The sequence below is a fragment of the Corythoichthys intestinalis genome, chromosome 7, assembly GCF_030265065.1.
Source record: "Corythoichthys intestinalis isolate RoL2023-P3 chromosome 7, ASM3026506v1, whole genome shotgun sequence".
Taxonomy (NCBI): Eukaryota; Metazoa; Chordata; class Actinopteri; order Syngnathiformes; family Syngnathidae; genus Corythoichthys; species Corythoichthys intestinalis.
In genome coordinates this window covers 24,637,008-24,651,898 of record NC_080401.1, presented here as the reverse complement: position 1 = coordinate 24,651,898, position 14,891 = coordinate 24,637,008, and the positions used below count along the sequence as shown (strand labels likewise).

Genomic DNA, 14,891 nt, shown 5'->3' with positions numbered 1-14,891 from the left:
GACAAGGTTGAAAATACTTTTTCTTTATAATCTTATACAGTGGTACCTCGACATACGATCGCTTCGACACACGATCTTTTCGACATCCGCCGTAGAATTTGACTCGCCATTTGTTTCTACATCCGATGACATGCTCCAAATAAGACGATTTATGACAGCACCACAGTTTCTTTGTTTTCCGGCAAGAAGGACGCATGGCAGATTTTCTTGTGAGAGGAATCAACATGGGTTCCAACAATGCTAGTGCAGGTGGTGAAAAAAAAAAGGTGATGCTTACCGTTACCACTGACACGAAGATAGATATGATAGAAAAATATGAGCGTGGGGTGTGCATCTGTGATATGGCTCGCTCAACAATACAGCCGGAGGCGGTCTATGACGGTCCTCCTCTGTTCGCCAGTCCTTACAGTACAAGTTAAAGTGGCAATTATTATTGTGGTGACATCGCCAAAGAAATCGCCAGCTTGGTCAGGTTTCTAATCATTTATTCCATCAACTTGTACCTAGTGTCCCCCACAGCAAGTAAACAAAGAGAAAGTGAAACTAAAAAGGCTCGCTCTATCAAGTCAGCCATGCGATGCGTTCAGGTACACCACGTAAACACATTCGCCACATTAGAACCCGGTTTGTTACATTATTACAGATATTATTATTATTATTGCTATTATTATATTATTACTCCGATTTTTAGTCATAATTTATTTGTTTTGCCCTTTATAATTGATATTTGCAATAGTAACATCAATTTTTATTGAGAATTTAGTGTAGGTTTTCGGGCTGTGGAACAAATTAATGGAATTATGTTGTATTCTTATGAGAAAATCCTGCTCGACATAGGACCATTTCGACCTAAAAACAAGGTCCTGGAATGAATTAACTTCGTATGTAGAGGTACCACTGTATTTTGTCTGAAATGTTCTTTTAATTCTTCTTCAAGCCCCATTTAATTTAACAATTAGAGAGAAGATGCAGATGTGCGCCATAAACCTTCAACCTTTATCAACCCTTTAACACCTGAGCCTATTTTGCCAGAATTTGCATGCCTTTGGTGTTGACTTTATATTTCAAAGAAAAAAAAATGTTCACAATGGCCTGGTTGGGTCCCTTTTTTTCAGGACACCATAACTTTCATGTCCAAACAGTTGTTTTCGTCATTGACCAATTATAATCAACATTTTAGACCCAAAAAAGAGGGGAAAAGAAGACCAAAAAAAGCCAAAAAAAACCCAAAAACATTTCAAAATTCAAAATTTGTAAGATTGGTGTCCCATTGACAAGCAAACATGCTCATCAAAATGTTTTGAAGTTTGATAATATTTTTTTCAAATTGTTAGGATAAACATTCAGTAGAAAAACATGAGACTGAATAGTTTTATATTTGATAATTCAACAGAAACAGCAGGTATGGCTATTGGCGCTTTTTGTTCTTTCTACATACTATGGTCAAAACAGATTATATACAGTAGACCAACAGTGTAAAATATATAATCTAACACAAAAAGGGCTTGGAGGATATCTCTTTGTGGGGTCAGATATTGCACCCATCACCTTATCAAAAGTATATACATACAATCAAACTTCTCAAACACACACATCTATATCCAAATTGAAAAGATTAATCGTGAAAAAAAAAAACAAATATAACATTGAAAAAAAGTTATTTCAAAAATATTGACAACAAACTAGTTCAATTGATTTTTTAAGGCATGCCACTCAGTTTCCCCTTGAACAGGACACAGGGCTACGTTGCACACTACGTCACACAGCCCACTTTTCCGCCGTTTGCGCACTGTTGTTACTTGTCACCCGCCGACTCAATCTGAAGAAAACAACGATAAATCTGGCTAGGAGTGTGACAAAAAATCGAAATGGTGATATATCGTGATGCTTTCCATCTCAAAAGGCTATCGATACGCTCATGCCAAGAATCGAGATATCGTTTTAAAAAGCTGTCAATAGTAAAAAATAAGGAACACACAAGTTACTACCAAACTCTTCGACCATAATTGCGTCTCAGTTCATTCTATGGCTGCCATTGGCTCAACGCACAGTCCATTAAGACTGCGGAGGTCAAATGAACGTTTGTTCATTCAAAACAAGAGCATTCACTGTCACTCTTTACGATATTCTGGGCATTTACAAGTCACTTCCTGTTAAGTTAGAGTCATTGCCTACTTATTCCCGGGTCACTTCCTGGTCTGTAACCTAAAATCAACAGGACGTGACCCATAAAATGTCCCAAAATCAACAGGAAGTGACCCTGAAATACCCTAAAATCAGGGGTTCATTTGCGGCTAGCCTCCAAGTTCAAATGGATTGGATATCTACTAGTTATAAACTTGTTATATATAAGCTTGTTTTTCTCATTATTAGTTGTTTTCTTTTAATGGTCTAGAATTATTTTCCAACCAATGTGTTGATAATCGCTGTATCGCCATATCATGAGATGACTGTTATTGTGAGCTATGTATTGCCAATCGTATCATATCGTGAGGCACCAAGAGATTCCCACCCTTAAATCTGGCCCATCCTTTTCCTCAAATTGATTAAATAAAATATTAACTTGCGCTAAATTAGTTTTCGATTCATTCCGCACGTTTCAAAGTCGCTCAATCCAACCGGCCGTCACTCGCTACCTCGCCTCCGTTTCCTTAGGTGGCGCCTTGCTTGGCTAGTTATTAAAAATATTCACATTACGTCTGTCCTGTGTGACCTCAGAATGGCTCCTGGGATATGTAGTTTTTCGTGGTGCTTTCGGTTTCAAAAAGGGACAAGAAATGATTGAAGTATGGAGATAAACACATGGGTGGGCAGATGGGTGATGTAATTATAGTGTGACGAGGCTTCAAAGACTACCGTAATATAAGGCGCACCCGTGTATAACGCGCACCCCAAATTTACTTGTAAAATCTAGGGAAAATTATTGTACCCGTGTATAACGCGCACCCTAATTTTAGCACCAATAAATAGAAGAATACAAGAAAACAGAGCTCGTGTACAGATACAGAAATGTCATTTTACTGACTGGTGAAACACAGCACAAGCATAGCACATTGGTAGTTTAAAACATTACCGTAAACTGTCAATATGTACGGTAATAATATGATCTGACAACTTCTTCAACTTATCAGAATCCAGGAGAAAACAAAACAGATGTGACTTTTCCTTTAAAGGCTGCTGTATAACTTGCTCTTTTCATCATGACGAATAAATGTTTTTTCCATGTATTGATACGGTAAAATAAAAGTGGTGATTTAGGTCGGAAATCAGAAGAGCGCATCGCTGTTGACTAGAATGTAACAATAGGAACTATTGTTATTTGGATTTGAGTTTCCCGAGGGACAGATATAGTTGACGGACACAGAAAGTCTGTGTTGTGTTACGTTTGTTACGGTCCGAGTTGCGGAGCTGCAATAAACGTTGACTCAAATGAGTTCAAGAAACTAAATTCTGTGCTTTATGAAGAGTGAAAAAAGCAGAATTTAACACTGACTAAATCATTCGAGCAATCAGAGTGAAGTATAGCCGTGTATGTAGCGAGTTATGAGAGAATTCACCGGCGGAACTTATGTTGGCACGTTGTATAGTTCCCGGGGGGAGGTATTTTGTTGAGGGAACAGTCGGAAAGATAGTTATATTCCGCAGGTTGCATGTGAGACAGACATCGCTACCGTATTTTGTTGCAGCCTAAATGTCAATAAAGCAACGCGGATTAGCTCCGTTGTTTGATATTCCGCCTCCGACTCCTTCCCTAGCTCACCACAACAGAAACAAAATGGTGAAGTCACGTACCGTAATGGTCGGCAACGGATCGCTGCATACGTTTCTTCAACACAACATGGCTGTGTCAATTAAAAAAATCGGTCTTTATATATACAGTGGGGAGAACAAGTATTTGATACACTGCCAATGGGTTATATATATAGTATATTTATATTTTTGTCTCCATCCCTGTACCCGTTTATAATGTGCACCATGATTTTACAAGTTGATTTTGGGGGAAAAAAGTGCGCGTTATATTCGGGAAATTACGGTAGATGCGTTAACGTGTTGTCACCAACACGTTCGGTGTTATAGTGTTAAAAAGTAAATCATCACCTTTCTCATGTTTATTTTGTTTTTAAGTCTCTGTGAAGACTTTTTGTAAGGATGTGGTTTGTGTTTTGCAGTTCATAGGCAGATTTTTGATTGTGGAACCTTGCCTAACTGTAATCCAGTTTTAAAGTTTTTTTCTATTTTTGTTATTTTTTTGCATTTGTACTTAAAATGCTGGTTCGTCTCCATCTTTTCTGTCTGTTGTCCAATTGTGAATGGAGCAAGTCTTTATGTTTGGGCTTCAAGTGCACTAAAAAGCTCTCAGGGCCTAACCAAAGACCTTGACTGGTTTTTGAAGCAGGCTGTCACTGTATAATCGCTTAGCTTCTCACAGCGGATAGTCCAACACACATACACACACGCGCCCGTGCACGTGCAGTGTGAGAGGCAGGCAGCCCCTCATTACCGGGCTGAGCCCCGTTCCCCAAGGACTGGACCCAGCACCTAATCCTGTATTTGTTCTTGAGGACTGTATCTGTGATTCTCCATTGAATGGAATATTAAGCACCCAGGTCTTTTGTGGAGCGTGTAAGCCATTTGGCTCCACTCATCTATTATTTATCAGCCTGGCAAATATTTTATCAGCCTTAGCCTCTTATGGCCTACTGTCACGTGCGCCCCCAATACTCCGACCCCTCCCATAAATAACTCCTTGAATGAAAAAGAAGAAAAGTATAATTCTTAAAAAAAAAAATTAGCTGTTTTTATGGAAGGTGGGGGGAGCTCAAGCAGTTTAACTTACAAAACATGTTTAGTAATTCCAGAAGAAACATTCACATCATTTTTCTGGAATTGCTGTCAAGGTCACTTATCGCAGTCACCGCAAATGAAATAAATACAAGTATCTCAGAATCTCTAACCTCCTCCATACTCAGGTAACTCCCCTAAAACAGCCAGTGGGTGTTGGGAGAAGAAGAGTGAGAGACTCCTCTTTTCCCTTTCAACCTGCGAGTAAATCAAGCCAGTTGGGGGGCTCACCTTGAGGCCTGGTGGAGATAATTGGAGTTGGTTAGTGAGGTGTTCTGTGCCATTACCTCCTGGTACCAGTGAATGGCTGGGGCTTGTCTCGCACTCCCAGAGGAGGAATATTCTTGCCTGTTGGATCTCTACTTTGTGTGTGTGGATGCGTGTGTGTGTAAGCCCACACTCCGACTGCTGACCTCTCTTTATCACAAATTAATGGCCCTTTATCATCACTTTGGTGAAAAAAAAAAAAAAAGAATGTGAGGATTTTGATAGCAACTCCTCCACCAAGTGCTTCACTTTCCCACATTAATATTCATAGGATTGATTTACTCACAGAATTAACAAAAGAAGCCAAACTGTTTGTGAGGGAATTCATTTTGACAGGAGTGTGGCATTGTTCTGTTGTGTCTGAAGATGGCGGGTAGAGGCAATATGCATATTCAGATACACAGAGCAAGACACCAATTAAATGTTGATTAAGTCTTAACTATTGTGGGACGGCTGGGTGAGAGATTGCACCGAGACAGCAAATAAAGTGTTTTTTTTCCCCAGTTGATGGGAAAAACGAATGTAGTTAAAACAAACATGCAAGGAGTGTGGCACATTTACACACACAAAAAAACGCATGCACTCACACAGAGCCCCTCAGATGTCCAGGCTTGATTTGAGGTTCCACTGCATGATGTCGAGGGTGGGGAGGCACTCTGTTTCTGGCAGTGGTGATTTTGGCTTTTGGCCGGTCAATTGTGACACTTTGTGTGTCAGTGAGCAGCGGGTCTCCTGGTAGTTGGGCATGCGGGTGTGTGTGTGTGACAGTGTGTGTCCGCTTCACACATTGACTGTGAAGCTGTAGCAGTATAACAGCGGCTGCTGCTCCGGGGTCCCGGTGGTATTGGCCTAGCCCGCAGTCTCTCTTGGCTAACTCATGTTTCATTCTTTGGCAATTTGCCCTAATGAAGTCCCGCAGGAGCCCCTCAGACCTCTGTTCTCTTTCCATATTTAATCATGTTATTTTAATCTGGGGGATGAGCTAACGCCTCGTTCCCCTGCCGTGCCTGTGTGTGTGTTGCAGGTCATTACTTTTAGCTCGGTTTTTAAGAGACTCGGTGTCAAGCGGGGTGAGGGGAGTAGGGGGTCCTGGCTCTAAGACAATGGGAGACAATGATTTTAATTTTATGTGCGCTTTGGTTTGACTGTAGTGAATTGAGCGTCTTTGAAGAGCCATGTCATCTTCATTTGATTTCACTATATCTGTTCAAAAAAAGATTTGAATTCTTTGCTTATTCTGATTTTTATGGCTACCGACAGAAGCTTGTTTAGATGCTATTGTTATGGAATTTAGGCGTCAAACAGTTGATTAAATCACACGCTATATTGTTCGGTAGAGAGGTATTAGAATAAAAAATGATATTATTCATGAATAAGAATAAAGGAAAATTATCATCAGATAAAAGCTTGAATTCTTTGAGAAAAGGTCTGCTACCAGTGTTGTTAATAACGGCGTTAGAATATAACGGCGTTAAAAACGGCGTTACATTTTCAGCAGTGAGTAATCTAATTAATTACTTTTCTAATCTTGGCAATGCCGTTACCGTTAGTGAGGCGGGAAAGGCGTGCGTTACTATGTTGGTTGATTGACGCAAGAAAAGTCTGAGAGTGACGGACTCACGGAGGCAAGGAAGTTGTGACGGCGTTGCAAACGCGATGCTAGGTGGCACCAATAATACATGACTGTAGCCGATAGCCTACAAACTACGCCCACAATCCCACATGATGCTACGGTAGATATCACATAATATAGCACTAGATGCAAATGACTGACACGGCGGCATTAGCAACATGTATAAAGAGGTAGATGCGTTAGTAAACAGCCGCCATCTTAAAGCAGTAGACCTTTCAGAAAGGCTCTGTTGTAGAGAAACTTCCTAGCGAACCTAAGTGTTTTTATCTAAAATGCTCCTAAATCGGCAAAATCTTGACCTAAATCTATCTTTAAATGATGAAACAGTTTTAAAAATTACACATGTCGAAAGTAGACTGAAGGGAACTAATGCAGTAACGGGAGCAATTTTAACAACTTTAACAGTTGATTCACAACATTAAATGATTTCCTCATATAGCAAAGGTTACTATCTAGTTATCGCAATATCCACAATACCCCTGTGTCTAGTTAAGTTTAGCTTAAAGAATTGGGCTTTTATTTTTTATTTTATTTATTTATTTTTTTGAGAAAAAAAAACCATGAAAATTAACACCAGTTACTTTGCCAAGTAACTAATTACATTTAGGCAACTGAGTTACTAACGCAATTACTTTTTGGGAGAAGTAATTTGTAACTGTAATTAATTACTTTTTTTAAAGTAAGATTAAAAACACTGTCTCCTACAGACTAAGACTATTGCATTTTAATTTGTGTGGAAATTTCATGTCATTAAATCACTTAAAGGGACACCAACACATTTTTCATGTGAATCCCAGTGGAATCATTTCGTTTATTGAAAACACAGATTTTTCATTTTTCAGTTCTTTAATAGTAGAGAAAAACGTAAATAAAAGCCAGTACAGTGGTACCTCTACGGACGAAATTAATTCGTTCCACGACCTTGTTTGTAAGTAGAAATAGTCGTATGTTGAGCAGGATTTTCCCAGAAGACTATATTATGATTCCATTAATTTGTTCCACAGCCTGAAAACCTACACTAAATACTTAATAAATGCTGCTGGTATGATTGCAAATAGCAACTACACAGAGCAAAACAAATAAATTAGGAATAAAAATCGGAATATTGATGTAATAATAGTAATTATAATAATCATACCTGTAATAAACAAATCGGGTTCTAATGTGGCGAATGTGTTTTGCGTGGTGTACCTGAACGCACCGCGTGGCAGACTTGACAGAGTGAGAGAGGGACTTTTTACTTTCACTTTGTTCAGCTGCAGTGGACAGTATGCATGTTGTGTTGCACAAGTTCAGAAATAAATGATTAAACACCTGACGAAGCTGGCGAGGTTTTGGCGATGTTACCACAAAAATAATTGTCACCTTAACACAAAAGACTGGCAAACGGCGGTCAGAGGAGTACCGTCGAGATTGTAGACATTCTCCGTCCGAATTGTCGAGCCAGTTCACGGAGGCGCGCACCACGCTCATACTTTTCTGTCATTTCCATCTTCATTTGAATGGTAAGCCTCACCTTGGAAGCCATGTTGATTTCTCTCACAAGAAAATCCGGCGTGCGTCCATCATGCGGGAAAATGAAACTGCAGCGCTGTCATAAATCGTCGTATTTCAAGCATCCCCAGACAGCCGGCCTTCCTCGAGACGTCAGTTAATAGACATTAGCGACGTTTACATGCTGACTTTTATTCATACCGATTCAAATCATTCCGAATGGAAATTTCACATCAGCTGTTTACATGTCACTTCATCTATTCCGATCCAGCGTTTACATGTGACTGCCTTTATTCCGAAAGGACGTTTGACAGCTGCCGTCTGACATGCGCAGATTAATCAAAACAAACCGTCACATTGCAAAACATGGAGATCGATCGTCAGATCAGCTGCTGTTTTAACTTTTCGAGTGGAAACAAAACTTCAGAATGATACGCCGTTCATTTAAAAAGTTGTGTGGGTGCGCTGTGCGTGTGCTTGGAAGCCATGTTGCAAGTGACGTTACTTACGTCACCAAGTGACGTCACCACGTCAGTACGGAGCATGCGCAGAAAGAACGCAACCAGACACCATTCCGCTTCCCTGTTTACATGATATAATTTTACTTCTAATCGGTTTGGGAAAAGGAATATTCCACCCCTGTGAATCGGAATGAAATTCCATTCGGTTTGGGCCTGTTCATTCCGAATGAGGTGTTTATATGGAACACATTTATTCGGTTTGAACAAATATTCCGATTGTAATTGGAATATTTGGCTCCATGTAAATGTGGCAATTGTCTCCTGCTCCTTTGTTCGAGTCTATCAGTGTATATGTTTGTGTATGACTTTACAAAACGTCTATGCTTGTCATTTTTTTTTTTTGTGTGTCTTTAAACATTATTTTCTCCATTGAGAGAGGTCTAAGAAATTTGTGATTTGCACACTTAAATACTATGAGCAACTGTCTTTCACATGAAGGTAATTTATACTAGGTGTTGCCTATCCCTTTAATAACATTACAATTTAAATACAACTTTGTTCTCCAAGAGTATCAGTTTATTCACACATCACTACGAGTTATCAACAAAAACAAACAAAATGGAACACATAGAGTAGGAGAAAGATCATTTACTGTACTTAGTGTAATGCAATTGTCTTTTTTCTTCAGGCTTTGTCATACCTTTCTTACCATCTTTTTCCACCATTCATCATTATGTGGTTCTGATACAAAGGTTAAAGCCAGGCAACTGTCAGCTGGTTGATCTTTTCTTTTCCAACCAGTAATAGCTTGAGGTTACATTTTCAATACGAAAGTCTTACATAGATCCACATAAATTACACCAATCTAATGAGGTCCAAAAATTGTTTGAATTGACACTGTTGGGGAGCTTTTAACGATATAGATATTATTAGATAACTTTTACGTGTTCTGCATCACAATGTTAGTTTGTGTTAAAGTATTGGTATTTGTAAATTACTTAGAGAAAGTTGAACAAAGCATTGTCAATTGTTTATCCCCATCTGGCATCACGATCAAAACGGTGGTCTTATCTTTGCAGATCTCTTAATCTGTTGTTTTGGATTTCATTGCTTTGTCCATCATACAACATGGCTTTGAAAATATCACAATATTCACTGTTCTTATTTAGGCTTCAATGAATTAGTCTGTTCTCTCTCCTTTTTCTACAGTTAACTGCATGTGTCCACGGTGCAGCTGCTCTGCTCTTTCCAATGTATTGGCAGCATATCTTCATCCCTGTGCTGCCCCCGCATCTTCTGGACTATTGCTGGTATGGCTTGTTGCTTCCAGACATGCATATGCACACTGATTTAGATACTGAGCATATAGTGTGCATTACCTGGCACCTTAACTTAGAGGTCTAATATTTGTTCATTCCAGAATTGGAGGACATTTTTATGTCCCACACTTCAAATTTTAAGCAATCCACATAAAGGCTGGGTGATTTTAAGATCGATCTCAGATATGGTGAAAATGTTTTAATCGATCTTTGTGATCAGCTTGAAGTTTTTTCTTTTGAAAGGTTTGAGCAATGAAAGCGCCTTTCAATTCTAGATTGATATTTAACATATATTTCTGATTTTCAAATTTCTTAAATGTTATTCCTACTTATATTTTTTTCTCCCCGTTTCTCTTTTGATTTCCTGACTGATTTCTTTTGATTTTCAAATTATTTCAAACAAGGAAGCAGTGTTAGAGTTGTGGCCTTAAATACATTCCCATGTTGTCAGTTAACCTATCGGGAGCTTTCAAAATTCTTGACCTCATCATGTGGATGTTCCTTAAACAGTACTTTTTGTCTATGTATACCTTTGACCTGGAAGAAAACAGTGTAGCATTATCTAAGAAATTCTCTCTCAATAAAGTTGCCTTTAACAAAATAAAATTATTTAGGTATTCCTGACTGACCTGAACTTCCACTGTATATGGGTGGGTCATGTTCCACTGTAAGTGCAAAGTGTTCCAACTTCCAGTTTTGTTAATGTTATTTCAGTGGAGAGAGAGGGGGAGAGAGAGAAAGAGAGAGAGAGAGAGAGAGAGAGAGAGAGAGAGAGAGAGAGAGAGAGAGAGAGAGAGATCACTGCTATACTCAGGTTTAGTTGCTGAATCAATAATATTTACGCGAGTGTGTTGTTAGATCAAGTGTGCCTCCGTCAGAGCTAAGTAAATGAAGCAAATTGCATTGTTTGTATTCTTTGTTGATGAGACGTTACTACTTAGCATGGGGCAACTAAGCTAATTATCGATTATGCTAATTATTGTTTGAATGGTCTAATCAGTGATTTGCCCACAAGGGGAAAAAAATGTCAATCAGCATCACTTTTTTTATTTGAATATTTTTATGTTTTATACTAAGAACCTTTACTGAAATCTTTAACCCATTTTATGTACTTTAAACAGCACAGTTGTAGACTACAGTAAAGTTAGGAAGCTGTTATAAAATATTATTTTTGAAGGAAATAGTCATTGATTTTGTCTAAATTTTAAATTGTGAAGGTATTGAAAAAAAATGACATTTATCCGATAAATCAATTAATCGTTTAATTAATAATCCGATCTTTAAATTATGCTAATCAAGCCTTTGATAATTTTTAACCTATTGTTGATGAATATGTATGAGAAAATCTGAAAATTAAGGCTTTTTTTTGAAGCCCTAATGTCCTCCAAAACTGCAATGACCTTATCATTTTCCGTCACTCATTTAGATGGACAGAGAATGTAACATCTGTTCTGCATTTATGCAATGTGGATTTATCTAAATGTGCTGATTTTTTTATGGAATCAGGTATGATTGGTGATAGCATGCACTGTGAGGACTGCATCTGCCTTTAGAAACTCTTCATCACAGACTGTAAAATGTGATTTTCAACACTCTGGGAAGACTCAGCAGTAGTTGATTCAATCACAGGGGTGTCCTCCGAGCACTGATTACAAATATAAAATTTTATTAGATGATGAGCATGTACACAGTACTGTGTTCCTGGGTGCACTGGTGTGTGTGCGTGTGCATGTTTGGTGATGGACGATAGCGTCATATTTTAGTCTATTAGACTGCAGAGCTACGAGCCTGCTGTGTGTTGCTGGGTTGTATTAGGCTTATTATGAGCCTGCAGTCCTTGAATCCTCTTGGGCGGAGATGATCTGACACTACACTATTTAATAAGTGTGTCTATATAGCAGTCTTAAAATGTGTTTCTGTTGTTTGACTGGTGGTTTGGATGACAGCCATTAAGCAATGATTCAACATGTTCTTTTCAAATCAAATAAAAACATGGCATGTAGTGAGCCAGAAGTATTTGGATAGTGACAAATGACATTGATGGACACAGACAGTGAGGAACAGAAGTATTTGCACCGCTTGTGATTTTCAAGTTTGCCCACTTAGAAAATACGTGCACGCTTGAAATTTCAATCATAGATGCATTTCCACTCATGGAGACATAATGTAAAAAAAGAAAAACCAGAAATTACAATGTATGATTTTTAAAATATTTTTTTTGTAATTTACTGGGGTTCATAAGTATTTGTACCCCTGAGAATCAGCAATATTTATGACACTCAAAGAGTTGTCAGTCTAAAAAAAAGTCCACCTTTACCCCATGAGTAACGACCCACCCACTAACCGTTTGAGCTCAATATTGTCACCTGTGCACCCCACAGTCAATCATAATCCAAATGCTACCATGAGCAAGATCAGAGAGCTTTCGAAAGACACGAGAGGAAAAATTGTTGTGCTCCACAAAGCTGGAAAAGGCTATGGGACAACTGGAAAGCAGCTTGCTTGAGAATAAATCAACAGTTTTAGCAATTGTTAATTGATAATCTACCTCGGACTGGGGCTCCATGTAAAATCTCTCTTCGTGGGGCATCACTCATCATGAGAAAAGTGAGGGCTCAGCCTAGAACTACACGGCAGGAGCTGGTCAATGACCTGAAGAGAGCTGGATGCACAGTTTCATAGGCTAGTGTCAGTAGAACACTACGGTGCAATGGTTTAAATTAAATTGCATTGCTCAAAAGGTTCCACTGTTGAAGCCAGTACATGTGAAGGCCCGTCTAAAGTTTGCCAGGGATGATGAATGATGCAGAGTGGTCATGGGAAAATGTCATGTGGTCAGATGAGACCAAAGTAGAACTTTTTAATGCAAACTTTACTCGTCGCGTGTGGAGGTAAAAGAAGGATGTGTACAATCCCAAGAAAACCATCCCCACTGTGAAGTATGGAGGTGGAAACCTCATGCTTTGGGGCTGCTTTTCGGCAAAGGAGAAAGGATGACTGTACTGTACAAAACAGAGAATAAATGGTGAAATGTATCGTCAGATTTTGAACCACAACCTCCTTCCCACAGTCAGAGACGTGAAGATGTGTCGTGGCTAGATCTTCCAACGTGACAATAATCCGAAGCACACAGCGTAGCTGATCAAGGAGTGGCCACGTAAAAAGCATATCAAGGTTCTGGAGTGGCCTAGCCAGTCTTCTGACCGCAATCCAATAGAAAATCTTTGGATGGAGCTGAAACTTCATGCTTCTCAACGATAGTCCCGAAACCTGACAGACCTAGAAAAGATTTATGAGGAGGAATGGGCCAAAATCCCTGTTTCCATATGTGAAACCCTGGTGAAGAACTACAGAAAGCGTCTGACCGCTGTAATTGCAAACAAAGGCTTTTGCACTAAATATTAGCACTGATTTTCTCAGGGGTACAAATACTTATGAACCCCAATAAATTACAAATAAATTACTGTATTAAAAATCATACAATGTGAGTTCCGAATTTTTTTTATTTTTTATTATGTCTTTATATGTGGAAATGCATCTATTATTGAAATTTCAGACCTCTACCTATTTTCTAAGTGGGTGAACTTGCAAAATAACAAGGGTGCAAAAACTGCTGCTGCTCACTGTAAGTGTGTCATTTATAATAACCTTGAGAATATGAAAATTAAACTGTCGTTATATTAACTATTAATCATCAGTTACTACTACAGCTAAAATTCTATTTGTCTAAATGAGACCCTAGAATTTAATTGAGAAATTTGAATGTAATTTCTCATTTATTGTTTGCTAAATGGTTCTGCACCAAATTGCACATGGTAATAATCCATTCCTCTAAACACTTCCAAAAATATACGAGGGGTATTCAAAAAGTAATGCACCCAACTTTATTATGTACAAACAAATTATAATAGCAACATGTATTATACATCAAAATAAAGGTACAAGTCTGAGGATTACATTTTTACTCCTCCACATAGTCTCCACCTCTCTCTCAAGAGCTACAGTCCACCTATGAACGAGGGCATGTATACCAGTGTTGTAGAACTCAGCCGGTTGATCTCTAAGCCAATTCTTGAAAGCAGTTTTCACTTCGTCATTGCCATATCGGTTGCCCCGGAGTCCTTCTTTCATTGGACCAAAGAGGTGGTAGTCTGACGTGCCGAATCAGGAGAATATAGCGGATGTGGTAACACAGTCCATCCAAATGAAGTGATGACCTCCATGGTCCTGATGCTTGTGTGAGGACATGCATTGACATGCTGGAGGAGCATATTTGCCATGCCCAAGTTAGGCCGAACACGTCGAATTCTTGCTTTGAGCTTCCAAAGAGTCTCAATGTATACCTCAGAGTTAACGGTTTCCCCCGTCGGCAAGAATTCACAAGGATTACACCTTGAGAATCCCAAGAAACGGTAGCCATAATTTTGCCAGCTGACTTTTGGGCCTTGAACTTTTTGGTCCTTGGTGAATTTGGGTGACGCCATTCCATTGATCTCCTTCATGGTCTTCAGTACTGTTTTTAAATCACTGTACCCATATTCATGCAGTACTATAGTCTATGGCAGACATGTCCAAAGTCCGGCCCGGGGGCCAAATGCGGCCCCTGGTCAAATTTCATCCGGCCCCCAGCCTCTGTTATGAAATCAATAACGTCTGGCCCGCACACAAACTTATTAAATTGGTCAGCAGTACTGCTACCAGCATATGAAGTAGCTTACACACTAAATGCTGGTCCTCATTTACCCACTTAAAGGCAGCAGCGCTCTAAGCAACATTACCCCGTGTGACCCTTTACTTCCAATTTTCTAAAATGGCGACAATCAACAAAAAAGAAATTTGACTGCGACGGCCGATGCTTCAAGGATTGGTGGAAAT

The 14,891-nt window shown here is 39.1% G+C and overlaps 1 protein-coding gene across 2 annotated transcripts in view; it reads left to right on the top strand.

The window, feature by feature from the left end:
• dennd1b (DENN/MADD domain containing 1B) overlaps positions 1-14,891 on the top strand; it is a 252,123-nt gene that overhangs the window by 110,081 nt on the left and 127,151 nt on the right. For both annotated transcript variants that reach the window (XM_057840683.1, XM_057840682.1), the window contains one exon: positions 9,907-10,007. In XM_057840683.1, the coding sequence (XP_057696666.1) occupies positions 9,907-10,007 (101 nt within the window). The remainder of the gene's footprint in view (positions 1-9,906; positions 10,008-14,891) is intronic.